This window comes from Nanorana parkeri, unplaced genomic scaffold (assembly GCF_000935625.1).
Source record: "Nanorana parkeri isolate BGI_ZX_2015 unplaced genomic scaffold, ASM93562v1 scaffold539, whole genome shotgun sequence".
Taxonomy (NCBI): domain Eukaryota; kingdom Metazoa; phylum Chordata; class Amphibia; order Anura; family Dicroglossidae; genus Nanorana; species Nanorana parkeri.
This window is the reverse complement of record NW_017306807.1, coordinates 1,105,592-1,126,835: the sequence shown is the minus strand read 5'-3', so window position 1 is coordinate 1,126,835 and position 21,244 is coordinate 1,105,592. Positions and strand designations below refer to the sequence as shown.

At 44.6% G+C, this 21,244-nt stretch overlaps 2 protein-coding genes across 2 annotated transcripts in view; both read right to left on the bottom strand.

Moving 5' to 3' along the window:
- SYAP1 (synapse associated protein 1) overlaps positions 1 to 7,316 on the bottom strand; it is a 17,202-nt gene extending 9,886 nt beyond the window's left edge. The window contains exons 1-5 of the mRNA XM_018561709.1: positions 6,974 to 7,316; positions 4,505 to 4,623; positions 3,546 to 3,612; positions 2,659 to 2,732; positions 1,283 to 1,422 (exon numbers count right to left, since the gene is read on the bottom strand). Of these exons, the coding sequence (XP_018417211.1) occupies positions 1,283 to 1,422; positions 2,659 to 2,732; positions 3,546 to 3,612; positions 4,505 to 4,623; positions 6,974 to 7,202 (629 nt within the window). The 5' untranslated portion in view covers positions 7,203 to 7,316. The remainder of the gene's footprint in view (positions 1 to 1,282; positions 1,423 to 2,658; positions 2,733 to 3,545; positions 3,613 to 4,504; positions 4,624 to 6,973) is intronic.
- Positions 7,317 to 15,069: 7,753 nt separating this feature from the next.
- Positions 15,070 to 21,231, bottom strand: POLR2J (RNA polymerase II subunit J). Its single transcript, XM_018561716.1, has 4 exons — positions 21,102 to 21,231; positions 17,269 to 17,358; positions 16,343 to 16,517; positions 15,070 to 15,110 (listed from the first exon to the last, which is right to left on the bottom strand). The coding sequence occupies exons 1-4, from the start codon at positions 21,152 to 21,154 to the stop codon at positions 15,075 to 15,077; spliced, it is 354 nt and encodes a 117-aa protein (XP_018417218.1). The 5' UTR covers positions 21,155 to 21,231; the 3' UTR covers positions 15,070 to 15,074.
- Between the last annotated feature and the right edge of the window lie 13 nt (positions 21,232 to 21,244).

Here is a 21,244-nt window from a genome sequence, read left to right as displayed (position 1 = left end):
TGGTGGTACACCCCAATGTACCAGCAGCTAGAGAGGACTACAAATCCCACTACCCCAGCAATACATTAATGCAGCACCATGTGGGGGGGGGGCGCAGGCTTACCTGAGCACATATGTACGCCGTCAGAATAAATAAAAAAAAAAAAGCCACCATAGGAATGCATAGCTAGATTCCTCTTTGCAATAACCAATAGCCATTTCACTTTGCAATAGCCAATAGCAAACTAGCTATTGCACCCGCCCATTGCTGCTGTCAATCATTAGAACTGGACCTGATGGAGAATTTAGGTCCCCCTCTGCTGATTGGCAGCAACAGAGGGCGGGCGCAATAGCTAGTTTGCTATTGCAAAGTGAAATAGCCAATAGGAATCTAGCTATGTGTTCCTATGGGTTTATTTTTTTTTCTGACTGATGACGGCCTGCGGCCCGAGGTCAGAAAAAAAAACCTTTTTTCCATCTGACCATAGAAAATCTGCAGATAATCTATAGGTGTATGGCCAGCTTTATCCCATATAGGATGTAAAGGAAGTGAAAAGGGTTATTACAGAATCAGTTAACTCACCATTAAATCTACTGCTGGCCTCTACTTATTTAAAGGCTAAGGCTCATCATACATGCTACAATCTGACCATACAGTCAACTTAATATCTACTAAAACCATGTAATATGAGGCCCTACCTAAACTTTGCAGTCAATGTATATCAAAATCAGGAAGGCTCTTGCACTACATACTTGTTGGTAGATCTAAATTGTACCATCAGATTGTAACGTTGCTGGTGAACTTCACAGGAAAAAAAAAAAAAAGGTTGCTGTGCAGTCAAGGGTCCACAGTAATGTAAAAAGCATTATCCAACTTAGTTAAATGCAGTTTAGGGTCTATATGTGGTTTCCCCCAAACCTGTCCAAAACAGTTCCAGGCCAATTTGCCCCTACTGGGACACCCTGACCATTGAGTCTACCAAAGCATAACAGGACGAGTGCTCGGTTAAAAAAAAACGGCACATGTGCACAAAACATGACAAAGACGGGCCCTCTGCTTCAAACCTTTCTATGTTGTTTCATAAACTGGCGCATTGAGACTTTTTATTTATTTGCACATATTAGGCGAGCTATACCCTATTGGTTGATAAAGCAGCATCATTTTGCTCATGATGCGCAACGTTTGTACAAAGACTGATACATTCCCACAGCAATCTTTTTATACATAGACCCCAAAGTGCAACAGAAAACTGATTTGGTTCTTGTTATAAAGGAGAAATGACAACAAATTCAGGTCACTCACAGTTTTGGCACAAGGTCAAATCTCATGCGGTTAAGCAGCTCATCTTCCTGAAGCATTACAAGGGCGACAGGGTACATCTGCTCAAAGTCAAAAGTAAAGTGGACACCGGCAGGGGGGTCTCTGAGGAAGTTTCTTCGATCCTGATATATTAAAACACAAACATTGCACTGTGAGTAAATTAAGGAAAATTATAAAATACAGTCAAGATAAATAGAACTGCTGCCTGGGTATTCCTCATCTTGTGCATTTCGAGCACAGCGCTGACATAGACTTCATGCATGAGAGGCTACTATCCTCTCATGTAAATTGAAGGGTTCATTCACAATGCATTCGCTCAGTGTATAGCTGGGCAAATCATGTTGGCAGCACTGTACTGCTGCAAGATGAAGCCAAGACGCACAGCAGTTTCCTATGCTCCCTGGCTCCATGTGGTGGCAGTAATGTGCTGCTAGTCACAGGCGGAACGCTTTTCAGCCGTAAATGTAGCACAACGCTTCGGCTTTGTCTAGCTGGACACATTTCTCTAGAACAGGCTGCACTAGTGAACATACACTATGCAATGCAACTTTTGAGTGTTGCCAACATGTGCTGCTGAAAAGCCCTAATCTATTTCCACAAGACTCTTCCACGTTCATTTTATGAGGAAAGTGGATGAACAGGCATTCCTACCAATAGAAAATCGGAGCAGTTTATACAGATGCCCCAGAGATATTTGTTGTGTGTTACAAATGCATCGACCACTCCTAATATACAAGTAATTCCAGAATTCAGTACTGTATATTGAATGCAAGTTCAATATGCAGGGACAGTGTCCCCGACTGGTGGACCCGCATTCAGTATAGTGTCCCCGACTGCTGGACCCGCATTCAGTATAGTGTCCCCGACTGCTGGACCCGCATTCAGTATAGTGTCCCCGACTGCTGGACCCGCATTCAGTATAGTGTCTAGTGTCCCCGACTGGTGGACCCGCATTCAGCATAGTGTCCCCGACTGGTGGACCCGCATTCAGCATAGTGTCCCCGACTGGTGGACCCGCATTCAGCATAGTGTCCCCGACTGGTGGACCCGCATTCAGCATAGTGTCCCCGACTGGTGGACCCGCATTCAGCATAGTGTCCCCGACTGGTGGACCCGCATTCAGCATAGTGTCCCCGACTGGTGGACCCGCATTCAGCATAGTGTCCCCGACTGGTGGACCCGCATTCAGCATAGTGTCCCCGACTGGTGGACCCGCATTCAGCCCACAGTGAAAAGGTGTTTCTAAAATAGACTGAACTAAAAGATACTAGATGAAGGAATTGCTGGTCAGGAGCTAGTAAATGACTCCAAGTATGAGCTTCTAAAACACTACCCAGATGGATGAAAAAAGGTCTTACTGCGGACAGGGCCAGGATCTGCTGCTGAATGGTTTCCTCCTCGCTATATCCAACCCAAGGAGGAACTGCTGCGTCTAAAAAGACAAAATAATTACATTGGTCATGCTTCCAGTACTAAGACAATGATAGACTCAGGAGTATCCGATAACGTGCAAAAAAGAAAGTCAGGCAGTACAGTTACCCATAAACATAAGACAGCAGCTGTTTTCAGGCTGACTCCCTAGCATAACCTCCAGATGAATGTTCTCAGGAGGAAAAAGTAATCTAACAGACCGATTACAAATGCAATTGTTCCCGCCATGACAAGAGGAGCAAGCATCATTCATCTCCTTCCGCATCCACTCTACATTAACAGAAGTGTTTGAGCAAGCTGAACATTTGTATCTAGGAAAGCGCTGAATGATGGGACTGCCATGGGTGAGGGCTCTTGAGAGTAGTACTGAGGCGGGGGGTGCTGTAATATTTTCAGGATCTTTGTACAGCACCCTATTTGCCTCTCCCGCCAGCTATGATCTGCCTGCATTACATTGAGAAGCAACGAGACCTAGTAATGATGTCACTTGATCCAACAAAAAAAGCATGTAATGAACAAAATTATTGAATTGCGGTTAGGAAATTTAAGCAGATTAAACTTTAGCTTAAATCAAACTCCATAAACACATTCACATCTCCATACACGTTGTAATGTGATTGTTCAATCTCAATTTCCATCTGATTTTCTACTTAAAATAAACCCAAATGATGAATCCACTTAGAAGATCACTTCCTATCCCAATAATGTACATCTACAGGTTAATAGGATTCTATGTTATTAAATGAACATAACATTTCGGACAATTCTTGGCTGCATACATGGAAGGTAGTAGAGAACAATCCACATAACGTACCTGTCTTTTTTACATTCTTTTCATGTACAAACTTATCCTGTTCCTTCTGAAAATCCCCAATAATAGTCTGAAAAGTGAAAAGGAAATCATTTCATATTTTCAACAATCTTATGTCCACCTAAAAATGAAAACTATGTTTGTTACATACAACACAGGGGATGCATGTTCCAGGTGACATGAAAAGTAAACAGGTGTCCCCTGCACACCATACAGCTATCAGGACTTGATGCTCGCAGTGATGTCCACGGATGGCACCGTGCAGATCCAGAGATGATAGCAATGAAGATCACCAGCACTCGCAAGATGGAATCAATCCAAAAGGTTCTTTGTATTGTAGAACAACATCACATGTGTAATATAGCCAACATTGCGGAACCCCGCAGGGTACCTTCATCAGGCACCCTGATCCGAAACGTTGGCTAGCAAATGTGAGCTGACTCTCCTCTAACACCTGGCTAGACTTGGGGAAAGATGACTTGCTGAGTTAGATTTGTTTCCCCACAAATCAATATTGTTCATGGGATAAGGGCAACATCAGAGGTTCAGTGCATACATATGCATGGTGGTGCAATATAAGCGTGCATTCTAAATATGAACCTTTTATCTCACATTACTGTCTAAACTGGACTCGGGTTCACAGAAGCCTGCTTTGCTCCTTGGATTATCAGATGCACTGAGAACCACAAAGACAGGGGCATACTAGTATACCAATTTAGACCATTGCTTTGGTGGTCACCCCCTGGCTGGTCATCCCCCCTGAGTGAGAGGAGAGGCTGGAACAGGTAGCTGGAAGTATCCCATGGACCTGGGGCCACTCTAGACAGTTCAATTAAGCACAAATAGTTCAGGAATTTGAATGTCACCTCATGTCTATGGACAGCTATGATAGTGGAGTGTGCGTGCGTGTATGCGTATATATATATATATATATATATACACATTTTATAATGTGAACACACCTTCTCAATGATGCCATCAATTTTTCCTTCCTCTACTGACTTCTTAATGGTGTGGGCAGTTTCAGCAACTGATTCAGATATCTTTTTTGAAGCAACTGAAGCAAAATTCAGGAGATAACCTAAAAAGAACATTGTAAAAGTTACAAATATAAGCAGAGTAGTACCTAAATACATGTAAAATTACAAACATCATGTCAATTTCTAAGCACTTTCTTGCTCTTCTACCTATTATAAAAACGAAAGGCACACAAGTACCCCCCGAGGTAAAGCCACACTGCAGAAAGTGCCATCTAAAACAACAATTAGTATAAGGGGAGAACTGTGACAATGAAAAGTAATGTTCTAGCAATGCCTGAAAATGGACAGCCAGCACGCTATGTACACATGGAGAGAAATAAGCTACATTAGGTACCCCCAGTCTTGTTAGCTACAAGCAGATATCCACATCTCTGTGCCTGTGGACACATGGGCTTCAAAGTGAGGCACCCGCTTGATGATCATATAGTGTCCCCTGATGTTTTGGAAAGGAAACAGTTTATCGAATCTAATTAAGTATTTATTTGGCATTGGGCTATAAAGAAAATCATCAGTTTTGATGCTGTAGCTATTATTCTTCATAACTTGCCCTCCCACAAATGTGACTGCCAGGATCCAGCACTGTGTACACAAACATGGGAGTCACTGGGAACTTGTGAGAACAAAGCTGAGAGCCCGGATGCCAGCAGCAACTATATCTAACGCTGCACTGGTAATTTAGTAACCCTGCTGCAGAAATAGAAGGACCAATAGGATGACAGCTCCTGTGCAAAACCATTATTTTAAGAAGGTTTTTTTTTTTTAGCGATAGGAACTAACCTATCTTAAAAGGATGAGGAAGCTCTTCCACAGATTCATACTTACCTCAATTTGATGACTGCGGCCACCAGCGCTTGTTTACATCTGGTGCTGCAAATCTCACTCTCCTACAGCCCTGTAGACATCTATGGGCTGTGTCCTAAGGCCAGAGACAAAGGGAGACGGTCCCAGCAATGCTGGATGTAAACAAACACTGGAGGCTGCGGCAATCAGATCAAAGTAAGTGGCCATTTGTGGAGGGGGAGGGTGGGTTAGGTTGGGTCATGAGTAAAAAGGAGAAGTGCCCTTTGTCTTAAAGTGGAATTGGTCTACAAAAAAAAAATGTCAAGGAGGCAGCGGTTTTTGGGCAGAAGAGGCATGCAATGTCTCCTGTACCCAAAAAAAACCCTCCCTGTGCTGCTAGCAATTTTTCATTCTGTGGTCACTGTTTGTAGCATAGTCACAGTACAATATACACTCACTGCTCATTTCCAGCATAATGTCAGATGCCAGAGATGAGGTAACTCCTGTGCACATGTGCAAGAATGACATAAGTGGGCTCCCCATAGCTGAAAAGAAGTAACAAGGGACACAGAAGAAGTAGCAGGACATGCATGGCATATTGCACATTATGGCCCACCTGCCAGCTGGCTTAAAGTGACATTAAAGTCCAAGTTTTTTTCCCCCCTTCCCAATCCTGCTGTAGGGACTGACCTTAAATGATGCCTCTTAATCTGATCTTCTTATTTACTGTCCTTTTCAGCTGTCCCTCCAGCACTGGTGCGGGTCTCCGATCCAGCGCTGACTCTTCTGTCCTCCTCTTCTCTGACATCCCACGGTGTCTGCTCCATACACTTACCCTGTGTCTCTCCTCGTCTCCCTGCTTGCTAGCAGTAGATATATGCAAAACCACGCAAGGGTTTAATAACCCTTTAAATTGCACTTTCAAGTGCAGCTAAAGCCAACCTTTTTTTAGGTTTTGTATAGAGGGGAGAGGGATTAGAACCTCCGGCAGGTTTTTACTGCATGTGTCCCCGCTTGAGAAATTCACCCTTTCTATTTTGACTGGTGACCAACAAGAGAAAAAGCACATACGCTGTCACCAGAATAGAAATAGTGGGGACCTATTCCAAGGTGGACACATGTCAAAAGCTCCCACACACACATTATAATCTGACTGTACAATCTCCTTTAGATCCCCCAACAACTATGTGACACACTGGCATGCCTGAGTGGAGACTTTAGATACGTCCTCATTTTACACAGTTTTGGTAAATCTAAAGTCAACTGTACAAAAGATCGTATGGTGAGATTGCAACACATATAGTGTCACTAAGAAATGATTCTGGAGAGATTTTCACTCACTTCCTGTTGTATTTACAGAGCAGGAAGTGAAGGGAAATCTTCCCAATGGGACACAGATGGTAAGAAAACAAATTGTCAGGAGGTGTATAGGGCTGCAACCCTTTCCTGCTCTATCTAAAACGAACATAACTTTGGCAGTAGCTTTACTGTGAACCGAGCTGTGTGCATGCATTGAAAGGCCTGTTAAATGGCAGTGCTGTGTTGTCCAGCAAAGACTAGAAGACAGCAGCCGAGTCGGCTGGTTTGGGCCATTACATCGGGAACACTCACTGCCGAAGCCTTTGGCTTGCTTAAGAAGTACATCCTCGGGTGACTCTCCCTCCTCCACCTCCTCAGGTGCCTTCTCCTTCTCCTGCTCAGCCTCATAGACCTTCTTGTCTTCCCCCCGCTGCTCAGTCACCACTGCCTCCTCGGCTGGACTCTGTGCGTCCTTCTCCTCAGCTGACTGCATGTCCGGCTCGGGGTCCAGGCCCAGCCAGCTGCCCAGACCTCGTAGCATGTCGGCTGCACGGCCCGAGGCCCCACCACCTCTACCAGTACTGCTCAGCGAAGATGACGATGGTTGTGTTTATCTTCCCGTCCGAACCATCAAAACTTCCTCGTCTTGCTGCGTTACGTCAACACTAGATATGCCAACCAATAGCAGTAGCTGTATAGGTCATATGACCGTCTAAAGACCACCAAAGCCCAACCCCTCTCTCAGATGACTCGGGGATTCAGGCACATCCGGCCCCTCCCCCGGCTGTGCGGCCAGGTGAGACACGTGACTGGGAGAGCTGGGATGTTTACAGTTGAGCTCACATCCATATGTAATGTCAGTCTGACCTTCTGGCATCTGTGCTTACTGGCTCACAACAACAAGTATGCAGATGAGGACTTCGCATTTTCTTTGAGCTACTTGCAGAGGCGTAACTAGAAACCTCAGGGCCCCAGTGCAAGAAACCATGAAGGGCCCACCACAAAAAAATGTCAGAGCCTTGGCAGTTACCAGGGTATTGCATGTGTATTGCATTGTATTCCACCAGATGAAATCATGGGACCCCATACAGGTTGGGCTGTGTGGATTTATTATTATTAATAATATTTTTTTTTTTTTTAGTTTTTATCACATTTTTATTAAAAATTTTTTACTTTTTAGCAATTTTTAATTTTCTTTTTCCATTTTTATTACTATGTTTTTATTTTTTACATTTTATCAATTTAAAAAAAAATTCTATTTTTATTTTTTACTTAACTTTATTGCTATCGTGCAGGGGCTAACAATCCCCTGTGTGATAGCATTTGGAGTTGACAGGCTCTCTTTATGAGCCTGCCCTCCAATACAGAAGGTAGAGCACACATGTGCTCTATCTTCTGTACAGCTCAGGCTGTGACAGCTGACAAAGGAGCACTGCAAGTTCTGCTCTGCTCCTCGCTCTCCATCCTGAACTGCCTTGCTGTGGGCTGAGGTCCCCAAGAAGTGAAGGGGACCCCAAAAATCATGGCACAGAAGAAGGCGGGGGGGGGGGGGGGGACTGGGCGAACAATGGAGGGGGGCCAGACAAGTCACAAGCAGGCTGCATACAAGTGATAGCCGCTGAAATCTCTCGTACAAAACGGCTCCTCTGCTTTACATTTAGCCTTGCTTGCATGAAGCAGGGCTAAGTGTACAGAAAAAATCCCTGCCCGGCACCCCTTTTGACTGGGCCCCCCTTAAGTGGCAGAACGCCAGGGCCCGGTCGCAAATGCAACCGCTGTGACCCTGGTAGTTCTGCCAGTGGCTACCTGATGTGTATACCTGTTTGTGGTGGATCCAATCTATGAAATTCAGAGGGCAGTAGAGGTAGCCCCCTGAATTTTCTCATGACTGGCTTACATTATCCAGTTGTTGCTGACCTTTTAAGGCAGGGGTGGGCAAATCTGGCCTTCCAGCTGTTGCGGAACTACAAGTCCCATGAGGCATTGCAAGACTGACAGTTACAGTATGACTCCCAAAGGCATGTTGGGATTTGTAGTTAAAGATGCACTTTACCCATATGCTTGAAAAAACAACAAAGGCACCTTTAGAAATGTTTATTAATGACAAACTACAATAAGATACTTTTGATAGTTGCTGGCTCTTTATTCTTTACATACCTTCTTTTTCTTTTCGTCCCCATTCTTCTCACAGCGGCCATTTTGACTAAGGGCAGGTTACTAGAGATGTGTTTAGTTGCTCAGCCGCTGCGAGTGCCGAGTTAGAAAACTGCCATTGAACGCTGTGCTGCAAGTCACGCTGTGCTGCAGCGGAAGTGAATGTGGCTGCAGAGCGCTGAATGTCACGTGCATAGTACAAGAAGGTGGGGACGGAGTGCCAGCGGCCATTGTAACTGTGGGCACACCTGGCAGCAATGAAGAAGGGTGCCTGAGCCCCAATGAAGCAAATCACAATTCAGTGTGGAAAACTACAATTTAATGTTTTGGTGGATGAGTGTGTATGAAAAACTGTAACAGTAGAAAGAAAACAGTAGAAGCAAAAACAGTAGAAATTGCACTAATGACAGAGGTTAACACTGAATCCTCCCCAATTTGCTTAGAAATATGCATCTGAAGCGTTCAGTGAATCTGCTGCAGCAAACAGCTGCTACTCAGCGCATGGTTAAGGTACTGAAAGCGCCTTAGATCTCCCTTTACTTCCTGGAACACTGGCACATGTGACTAGGACTTGTGACCATGCATATCACCTCAGGGGATAAAAATGCCCTTCCCTGCATAGCCTACCTGAAAGTCTCCACAGCCCACCATAGAACCTGCACAGCCACCTGAGAGTCCATACAGCCCACTATAGAACCTGCACAGCCCACTATAGAACCTGCACAGCCCACCATAGAACCTGCACAGCCACGTGAGAGTCTGCACAGCCCACCATAGAACCTGCACACCCCACCAAAGAACCTGCACAGCCACCTGAGAGTCCATACAGCCCACTATAGAACCTGCACAGCCACCTGAGAGTCCACACACCCCACTAAAGAACATGCACTGCCACCTGAGAGTCCATACAGCCCACCATAGAACCTGCACAGCCACCTGAGAGTCCGCACACCCCACCATAGAACCTGCACAGCCGCCTGAGAGCCCACCCCACCATAGAACCTGCACAGCCACGTGAGAGTCTGCACAGCCCACCATAGAACCTGCACAGCCCACCTGAGAGTCCGCACACCCCACCATAGAACCTGCACAGCCGCCTGAGAGCCCACCCCACCATAGAACCTGCACAGCCACCTGAGAGTCCACACACCCCACTAAAGAACATGCACTGCCACCTGAGAGTCCATACAGCCCACCATAGAACCTGCACAGCCACCTGAGAGTCCACACACCCCACTAAAGAACATGCACTGCCACCTGAGAGTCCATACAGCCCACCATAGAACCTGCACAGCCACCTGAGAGTCCACACACCCCACTAAAGAACATGCACTGCCACCTGAGAGTCCATACAGCCCACCATAGAACCTGCACAGCCACCTGAGAGTCCACACACCCCACTAAAGAACATGCACTGCCACCTGAGAGTCCATACAGCCCACCATAGAACCTGCACAGCCACCTGAGAGTCCACACACCCCACTAAAGAACATGCACTGCCACCTGAGAGTCCATACAGCCCACCATAGAACCTGCACAGCCACCTGAGAGTCCACACACCCCACTAAAGAACATGCACTGCCACCTGAGAGTCCATACAGCCCACCATAGAACCTGCACAGCCACCTGAGAGTCCACACACCCCACTAAAGAACATGCACTGCCACCTGAGAGTCCATACAGCCCACCATAGAACCTGCACAGCCACCTGAGAGTCCACACACCCCACTAAAGAACATGCACTGCCACCTGAGAGTCCATACAGCCCACCATAGAACCTGCACAGCCACCTGAGAGTCCACACACCCCACTAAAGAACATGCACTGCCACCTGAGAGTCCATACAGCCCACCATAGAACCTGCACAGCCACATGAGAGTCCGCACCGCCCACCATAGAACCTGCACAGCAGCCTGAGAGTCCTCGCAGCCCACCATAGAACCTGCACAGCCATCTGAGAGTCCACACAGGCCACCTCTTCAGGCGGAGGTAGCTCTGTAATTCAGTAAAGATCAGCAGCACTGACAGTTGGAAAGGTAAGCATTCACTTTTACAGGCTGGCCCATTTAAAAAAAAATGTCTAAAGTGAAAATAAAGTCAAAAGGTTTTTAAGCTATTCCAAATGCTGAAAACAAAAGGGAACAGAGCGAAACCAAGAGGCCACACTGTCTGTTAACCCAACATGGTATCACCCCAACTGTGTAACACGGTTGCCTCCGGTCACATCACCGGCCACAGTCAGCCAAGATTGACGCGTTTCAGGGGGAAGCCCCAGAGCCTTGGATGAGCAGCCCCTCAAGTCTGTGTGAAAAATTGTGATAAACTGTTGAAAACCTTGACTATGCAACAGCAAGTGGATCGTTCAGCTGGCAGCCATTAGCGCCAAGAGTCAAAGAAAACTGTATTCCAAATGCTGATTATATCTCTTACAATGGATGCTGCTCCTTGATGTTTACAGCTTTAGTTTACTAAAAAATCAGCTGGTCCTCTAAGCATTGTTCCTGATATTTTGGTTAGGATGGCCCTTGCAGGGTCCTATAAGTGTTTGGGCAGAACTGTAAAAAAATAAATAATACTAATTGCTGGGAGATACAGGTGAAACTCGAATAATTAGAATATCATGCAAAGTTCATTTATTTCACTAATGCAACTTAAAAGGTGAAACTAATATATGAGATAGACTCATTACATGCAAAGCAAGATAGTTCAAGCCGTGATTTGTCATAATTGTGATGATTATGGCTTACAGCTCATGGAAACCCCAAGAACCCCAAATCCACAACCTCAAAAAAGTAGATTATTACATGCAATCAATAAAACAAGGATTGTACATAGAACAATATCGGACCTCTGAAAAGTACAAGCATGCATATGTACTCAGTACTTGGTTTGGGCCCCCTTTTGCATCACTTACTGCAATTACTGTTGCACGATATTCTAATTATTCGAGTTTCACCTGTATATATTTGTCTGATCTGGATTCAGGTAGCATTGTCCCCGGCACTGGCTCTATTCTGGGCATGTACTCTGCAGTGTGCATAGGAAAGGAGTAGAGATCAAAGCATTTTTTCTGCAAAAAGAGACTTTGCATGTCTTTTCTCTAGCTCTTTGCAATTTCTCACAGCAAGACTTTCATTCCACTTTAAGTAAAATGTTTCTTTTCACTTTTTTTGGTCATCATTGGTTGCATCTCCTTGCTGCTGTCCTCCTCCTGGCCACTTCTTCGTATACATGCCTGCACTTCAACAATGGCTGCCTAACATTTCTCCAGGTGATTGTCCTGATGGTGACGATAGTGAACCATGTGTGCTGAAATGGTCACTTGTAGTCAGTGGCGGACCTACTGCCGATGCGGACCCACCGGGGCCTGAGACTACAGGGGGGCCCAGTATCCATTCAAACACAGCCCCGGGGCTGAGATGGGGGGGCCCGTCGGTGTCCGGCCGCCGGTTACCATCGGATCGGTATGCGGCGGGCCCCCCATCTCTGCGCTGGGAGTGTCCATTGATCACACCGGTATCCGGCGGCTGGCGGGCCCCCTCATCTCTGCGCCGGATACTGTGGAGGGAGCTGAGAATTAAAAAAAAGCTTGCAGGCACTTCAGGGGGCAGCCCTGGGCCTCGTCCGTGAGGACCCAGCAAGTAGCCGCCTTCACACACGGGCGCGCTGTCTGAGACACACACTGGGGTGTTTTTCTGCAGCCTCCCCCACCAGGAAATAGCCAGAGGAGGTGAAGGTAAGATATTAAATAAAATAATTATTTTTTGTAGCCCAACTGATGGCATTGCTGTATAAAGTACAGTTGGTATTTGTAGTGCTATATACCAAGTCCCATTCTGCATTGCAGCAATGCAGAATGGCACCCTCTGTAGAGGACTACAAATCTCAGCAGTACTTTATACAGCAATGCCATTTTTCCAACTTTTTTTGTGTGGTTGCTACAGGGGATATGGGTTGGGGGGTTTGTGGGTGAGGTGCGGGGGGGCCCCCAAAAAATCTTGCACCAGGGCCCTTTGTTCCCTAGGTCTGCCACTGCTTGTAGTCTCCATCAGAAGGCTGTGTGACCGGGTGACAACACAGAAGCACTTTTGGGAGACAAGCAAAGAGCTTTCTTACCCTTTAAGGAAATGCCTGAATAATGACCCTTATGGCGGGATCACCAGCCAGTATTTTAATGAATGCCGATTATTTAAAAATATGCAAAATAACCTGCTTATCACCCAAGTAATTTAAAAAGAAAACCGCAAATCTAAATGGCCCAAATACTTGGGAAAGTTGACTCACCCTCCTCTACTCCCTTATATGTACATAAAGCATTCTCTTTCCCGAGTCCAAACCCTCCTGCTATTTCAGAGGAGATAAGACAGCTCTTATTTTTTTTTTTTGTAATTCTATCCCCTAACCACTGCTAAGATGGGAAATAAGGGGCAGGTGTGCAATGTGAACTAGGTCCACTAGGGCATTAAACAGGCTGTTTGTTTTTGCTTCTGGCAATTCTACTTCTTTAAACCTTTATTTTTCATATTCTTATTTGGGGCGATGAGAAACAGTTTTGTTCCATTATGCTTGTAGAGGATCCTATTTTTTTGTCCAATCGGGAGTGCTGAAAATAGGGATGCACCGATACTAGTATCGATATCGGTGCCAATACAGAGTATTTGGGCAAGTACTCGTACTCGCCCAAATGCTCCAATGCCTAGCCCGATACTTCCTGTATCAGGAAGCCGGGCAGCGGGTCATTACGGGAAGTGGCTCCATGCTCTCTCGTCACTTGTGAGCCGGACGGCTCTGGCTGGGTACCGGAGGAAGGCCGCATTCTGGCTCGAGAGGCCCCGGGGTTGACAGGCTGGACATACCAAGGTAAGAGGGGACAGACTTTGTTAGTCAGGAAGGCGGGTGGCGAGTCTTTACACGCTGCCGGCTAATCAGGAAGCCAGGTGGCGAGTCATTACATGCCACCTGGCTTCCTGAATGGGACTTCCGTTTCTCGGTAATTGATATCGGCGAGTACCAGAAAAAAATTATCGGTACTCGTACTCAGTACCAAAATACCGGTATCGGTGCATCCCTAGCTGAAACCAATGAAGTGATGTGTCTATGTAAAGGTATATACACTGTATAGATATAAGACCCCTCCAATAAGAGAAAAGACTGGAAAATGCAAAATATGGCTGATCTGTATGCCATCCATTCATTCAGATGCAGGATCTATGGGCCCATTTCATTTCCATAGGCTGTTAACATGCGTACCTACTTTTAATGCACTAAATCACAGCTCATGGGTTTTCCATTGCATGGATTGCAGTGTAGGCCAGGTACATTTGTTTTAGAAACTTCATATATAGGTTGCACCCGCCCACTCCCCAGTCCGTTCCGCCAGTCAGCACTGGAGGATTGGAGCGTGGAGGGTGGGAATAATCCCTGCAGGGAGCCGTGAGTGACAATCACGGCTCTCTGCAGGCACAGGATCGAGAGGTGAGCGAGCGACGGTATGTGTTCTCTCACTTCCCGATCTATTGAGCTGCCGTGTGACAGTTTCATTGTCACACGTCGGCTCGAACTATGAGGTTGAGTGATTTTCACTCACCTCATAGTTCTCCTTTAACACTAGTCAGTCTGCTTAAGCAGGCATGCTAATGCGTTGTGGCAGCACACTGCAGGAGCTGTCACCACATTTTGTTTCTTTTTAACTTTATCAGTAGTGTACAATGTGCTCACCCCATTCAGGTCACCACACAGCAATACAGTGCGCTCTGGTGGAATCCAGCCCACCACTCCTCACACCCGCGTCATGGTGTGAACAGGGCCTCACAGAGAACAATTCGCCAAATTGTTCCATTTAACTTACTTTTAAGTCTGCTCATTAAATAATTATAATAAAACTTTATTTTAAAAATTTGAAATCAGTATGACTAACTAATCCACACATAACAGGAACAAAATATGCAAATGCAGGGGTTCCTGATCCTCAGAATGGCACAAAAAAACAGATAAACTATTTGGTTAAATGATCTGCCTCTAAGTGCCACACTGTGTAGGTTTTATTACACAAGACAAGGCATTTCTCACAGTATCAAAACATTACAAAGAAAGATGTAACAAAACACGGGTCATATTTTTTTTAAACATAAAAAAAACCAAAAACATTGTAAATAAAGAATTAACAATTAATTAACAGATAACAAATATGCCATTCTGATAAATTCCATGTTTAAATCACAGCAGAGGACTTCAAGCCAATGCAGCATTCTGTCTAACCTCATTCAATTCCTTCTTGTTTGTCTTTAATGGCAACCTAGAAAAGAAGGTTAAATAGAAATCACACATATAAAATATCCCAATTAGCACTATATTATTTAGGAACTAGAGGTGACACAAAAGCACATGTTTACATTGATTATCTGTGTTAAGGATCCGTAAGGCCCTATTCACAAATGTTGTCTTTAAAGCTGAAATGCAAGATTTAATTTACAATGTTCCTGAACATCTCTCTCCCCGAGCTCAGTCCATATCCTTCATTTTTTTAAAGTGTAAAATGGCTCATTGGATGTAATAAAAAAAGGATTTAAAATGACCATAATCCTGTTAACTGTTGCAGTGTGGGGGTAGCCCCACTGCAAGGGTAAATATTATATTTTTCTTTAAATTTGTAATCATTAAAAGAATAATTAAAGCCCGCATGTTTTTGCATACATCTACTACTAGCAAAAAGTAGATATGGGCAAAAACGTAAAAAAAAAAAAAAAAAAGTTTAAAACAAGGTTAAAACTTGTGTCTTCCCCACGCCCTCCTGTCTGAAGTTCTAAAGATTCTCGGGCGGCCACATGCGCAGTACAGGTCTTCGGCCGGGAGAAGAGCCACAAGGTAAGTCAATGCAGCAGCATGCACCCGCACAGACTCCGTGGGAAAGGAAGAAACAGGATTCAGCGCTGGATCAGAGACCGGCACCAGCGCTGGGGGGACAGCTGAAAACTACAGTAAAGAAGATCGGATCATAGTTATAGTGATATAGTCTATTTTAGTAGTGCTGTTAATAAAATACACTATATCACTGACCTTAAAAAGGAGTACTATGGGATAAGTGTTTTTCTCCATAATTCTCCTAAGGACCGCGGGATGACACAAACTAGCGTCCTCCCGTGACCCAAAGCTCGCGGTATACTGAGATCCACCCAGCTGTGTGATGACAACTGGCTCTGCCAATCTAGAGGCAGACCCAGGTGTACCCGCCTCCTCCCGTTCCGCCAGTCAGCGCCAGGAGGATCGGAGCGGGGAGGGGGGGAATCCCTGCAGATAGACGTGACTGACCGTCACGGCTCTTTGCAGGGACAGGCTCGAGAAGTGAGCGAGCGAAAGTATGTGTTCGCTCACTTCCCGATCTATAGAGCTGGCGTGTGACAGTTTCATTGTCACACGTCGGCTCGAACTATGAGGATGAGTGAAAAATCACTCACCTCATAGTTCTCCTTTAAATGTTAAGTGCACAATATTTTCTTTTTTGTTGTTACTGTAAAAGAATGCACCTACCCTAAATCGTTCCTCCAAAAGAGACAATTCACTTATCAAGTCTGTGATAGCATTAGTAAAAGCCTCTTGAGGGCTATATTCAGGTGTGGTCTGAACTCGAATAACAATTTTATGCTCCAGGGGATGAGGCACCTTGTACCCTGCAAACAGAACCTGGGGATCTTTCAGCAGCTGCCTGTGAGAAAAAAAAAAACACATATAGTTTAATAAATGTTAACACCATATGCATCTGTAGAAAGATTTTATTTAAATAGCACTTACAGGCAACAGGTATGATGAATCAGTGAACTCTCAACCCTTTTGCTGCCACGGGTGTAAGTATTATGTCTGTGGCAGCAGGGAGTTACAAACAGATTTTCTGGCTGCTATAGCAAGTGATTCGAGCCTCTATAAAGATGCCCCATCACTTCTACCCCCACAGGCTTTAGTGATCTCCCCTCTGGTAAATGAACCTGGAAGCAAAGAAGATTCTGTCACTTTCAGTTTCTGAGCAGTTATTCCCTGGCCACTGTGGCCAGGGAAGAAGCTTATCAAGCACAATCTGTGCTTGGATCAGCTTTATTAATGACCATAAGTGACATTAGGGGTCACTTTAAAGAGGACCTGTCATCAGGAATATGCTATTACATAGAGGGCTCTAATGTGATATCAATGATATTAAGTGTAAAAAAAAAAAAAAAAAAAAAAGAAGTATATATAATAGATATAAAAGATAAATGTAATAAATTAATCAAAACACCAACATTTGTAAAATCCCTGGCCACGTGAACACACACACATGCATGAGCGTACATGCATGTATAGGATGTGTCTACGTATGAGAATGATTGTGCCTTGTTAGGAATTGCTGCGCACGCCAGAGTGAGAAGAACAATTCTACTGCCATTATTCATGTTTTCTAAGTCTTACTACATATATGTACTTACGATTTAATGATATTTCCAATTGTGTGATCTTCCTTGTTTATAGTGAACAAACAAGCATTGGGTACCTTTGTGTCCTTGGTGATTTTTTTTCTATGAAGAGAAAAAAAAAAATGAGATGTAAATATTTCATATTTAAACATATCAGACTGAAGCTCTGGCATTTCTGGGTCCATCAGAAGCTTGCCAACTCCACTCCCCCCCCCATACACACAGACACACCTACCTCTAATGGCCCATCACTATGATGAGTACCTCGCCTGGCACCAGGAATGTGCAGGAGACAGGAAAAGACATACATACATTCCCACTATCAGTATGCGGCAGTATGAGTCACAAGCAGGACAGTGTAAAAATGGGTTACAGCTGGCGATGACTGTTTACATACAAATGTTTGGGCGGCTATAGAACCGCCTGGTCGCTTGGATGGTGTGTAGGAAAAGTTGGGTTTGATAAACTACTGTGCTAACATCATATGACATAAAAAACTGCAACTGCAATATTTTATTCCCCAGGGTATCTGCTTTCAGAAAATATACCCTTTTTTTGGGGGGGGTGTATGTAAACTCATATCTATTGTTCAAATGCTTTGACATCATGTCTTACTGGTTTTTCTTAAGCCAATCATTTTTTGTAAAACTATTTAGAAGTTTCTTACCTGGAGATTCTGACAGTAAGTGCTTCCTGTAGCAGGGTGACAACACTAAGCCACTGTTTTTGTCAGCCTGCCATGCAATCTACTTTAGTTGGCCAATGGGCTGACTATCTGCCCAAAACTTTAATGTCAAACATTAAAGTTTGACTTTAATGTTTGACATTAAAGTCAAACTTTTTTCCCCCCCTTCCCAATCCTGCTGTAAGAACTAAACCCCTTCATGACTGAGCTAGTTTTCAGTTTCTGTTCATAAATGACTGACACACTTTTTACATTTTTGCTGTGTGATTCTTCCACGGCAGTAATATACTTTCTTACTAAATGTACCCACACATATTATATATTGTTTTTTAGAGGACAGATATGGCTATATAATTATATAAAACATGTGTACCCAACACCTCACTTAGTTTGAATAAAATATTAAAAAAAAAAAAAGGAAAAAAACTAGAAGAAAAACACTTTTTTCACAAGTTTTGTTTATTTTATGTTAAAAAATAAATAAAATTAAAAAAAAGTAGAAGATTTAAAAAAAACTTCTTTTTTTGTGTCAGTTTATATCAAGCAGTTACTATGACTGCTTGATAAATTACCTTTTTTAATTTTTAGTTATCAGGCTGCTCCAAACTTAGGAACAGCTAATAATAACCTTAGAGACTGATCCTGACAGCATGTCAGATTCAGATCTCACTAAAGCTCTTTGATCATGACTAGAGGATCAGAACTGATACATTTCAGGCAAAGAGATACATTGTATCTCTTGTATCTCTGTGCCTGAAATGTATCATAAACATGGGCTTGTGAGCTGTCAAAACGAATAGCAGAGAGGTGAGTCACTCTGCTACCTCTCTGCTATCTTCAGCTGTCAAATACGGGATCGCTATTTAGCGCTCTGTATTTGTATGCAACGTCTTCATTCTTTCATTAAAGTGACATTAAACCCTCAGATTTTTTTAACATAAACCAATACTGTAATGTGTGCCTTACTGTAATCTATGGTTGTTTCCCCTTCTCTTTGCTGCTCTTCCTTTTAAATCCGTATCTCTTCTCATGCTGGGCAGAACTTCTGTTTTGCAGCAAACTGCCTTGTCTCAGGAATGGATACATGGTGTCTGTGTGCAGGTTCACAACCTGAGCCAGCACTACAGGAAGAGGCACTCAGCTGCAAAGGGAAGTTCTCCCCCAGCATGAGAACAGATACAGATTTAAAAGGAAGAGCAGCAAAGAGAAGGGAAACAACCATGGATTACAGTAAGGCACACATTACACTATTGGTTTATGGCAAAAAATCTGAGGGTTTAATGTCACTTTAATGAAAGAAAGAAGCTTTTACAAAAGCTTAAAAAGGAGGATAACTATGGGGTTAGGGCTTTTCCCCATAGTTCTCATAAGAGTCACGGGAGAACACAAACTAGCGTCCTCTCGTGACCCAAAGCTCAGTATACTGAGACGCTGCAGCGGATCCCGACAATTGTGCCAGGATCCGCCCAGCTGCGTGACTGACAGCTGGCTCTGCCCGCCCCCTGCCCCGTCCGTTTCACCAGTCAGCGCTGGAGGATCGGACAGGGGGGGGGGGAATCCCTGCAGGGAGCCGTGAGTGACAGTCACGGCTCTCTGCACGGATAGATCGAGAAGTGAGAAAGTGACGGTATGTGTTCGCTCACTTCCCGGATCTACTGAGCCGACCTGTGTCAGTCTCATTGTCACAGGTCGGCTCAGATTATGAGGCTGAGTGAAAATCACTCGCCTCATAATTCTCCTTGAACTATGTCATTAATGAATGCCTCAATACTAAAGGCATTCATTAATTACTGGCAACCACTGAGAATCAGCGGTTACCGGCATTACAGAGCATTAAATAACTCGTCACGTGTCACAGTGTACGTGGCCAGTCATATAGGCACTTTGTGATGGGGCGTACAGTGTAAGTCTCCCGTCACAAAGGGGTTAAATGATGCATCCTAATCCGATGATCTTTTTTACTGTCCTTTTCTGATGCCCCCCCCCCGCGTGCTGGTGCGGGTCTCCGGTGCAACGCTGACTCCTCTGTCCTCCTCTTCTCTGACATCCCACATAGTCTGTGCGGGTGCACGCTGCTCCATATACTTGTGCGGGTGCACGCTGCTCCATATACTTACCTTGCGTCTCGCCTCGTCTCCCGGCCGAACATCTGCACTGCGCATGCGCCGCCCAAAGATCCTTTGCGGCCGCCCGAGACTCTTCAGATGTTCGGATGGGAGCGCACAGCGAAGACGCAGGGAAGTTTAAACCCTTTTTAAAAGGTTTTTTTTAAAAATGTTTTTGCATATATTTACTGCTTGCTAAAACACGCGAGGGTTTAATAACCCTTTAACCCTGACAGACAACCCAACAGCACACTGAAGGAGCTTCCATGGCTGGCTGACTAGGCTACTGCTAATTGTGAATTTACGGCTTAGATCTGTAAAGGTGGCCATACACCTATCCATTTTCGTTCAGAAAGCGTCCACGAATGGTCTTTCAAACTATAATCGATCAGTTGATGGGACAATTACTGTACTTCTGGCTGAATTTCCTCAGAGGGTGAGGCTGGAAAACTTTTTTCAAATCATACGAAAAACGATGGATTAGTGGCGTTTTCGTATCAGTCACTTGCATTCCCTGTACAGCAGAGCTCAGACAGGGAGAAGCAGCACAATGAGCCAATCACTTGTGCAGCAGTGCTTATGTACTCACAAGGGATAGGCAGATAGGAGTAGAGGTCTGAGCTCACCAGTCTCCTGCTTCTCCTTTTTCTGTCCAGTCACAGGCTGGGAAAGGGGCAGAACCTGTATAACTAAACTGCAGCAGAGACAAATCAGGTCATTTTTCCAGGCTTTGCCAGAGCTGTGCAAATCACAGGACTGGATGGACAGGAATCCAAATCATTTAGCAGGCAAAATAGAACCTGTATCTAACTTTGTATCACCTGTGTATTTAGCTGTTTGCTTGAACCACAGCTTTTAAAAAAAAAAAAACCGTTAACAGCTTCACATGATATAAAAACATGCTAAAAAAATAGATTTTAGGTTTACATGCACTTTAAAATGTAAGGTTGCCCTGGAACGACACTATATCCATTCAGTATAGCAGAGAATGTCAGTAAGAGGAAGCAGTTGTCTACACTCAGATCCCTAGCTAGAATCTCTGCAGACACACTCACTTCTTTTCACCCTCAAACAACAGGAACGATTCAAAGGCCGGTGGCGCGTTCATCTTAGCAGGAAAGCACTTCTCCTCATTCCGATAACTCTATACAGCGGTTCTGTACACAACGTGAGTGCGTCGTCGTGCGTCCTTACGTCT

Excerpts from the sequence above, each read along its gene's own strand:
- POLR2J (XM_018561716.1), bottom strand. The coding sequence starts at position 21,154 with ATGAACGCGCCACCGGCCTTTGAATCGTTCCTGTTGTTTGAGGGTGAA. Across the intron at positions 17,359-21,101 it reads TTGTTTGAGGGTGAAAAGAA|AAAAAAAATCACCAAGGACA; the intron begins GTGAGTGTGTCT and ends TTCTCTTCATAG. Across the intron at positions 16,518-17,268 it reads ATTGGAAATATCATTAAATC|GCAGCTGCTGAAAGATCCCC; the intron begins GTAAGTACATAT and ends TTTTTCTCACAG.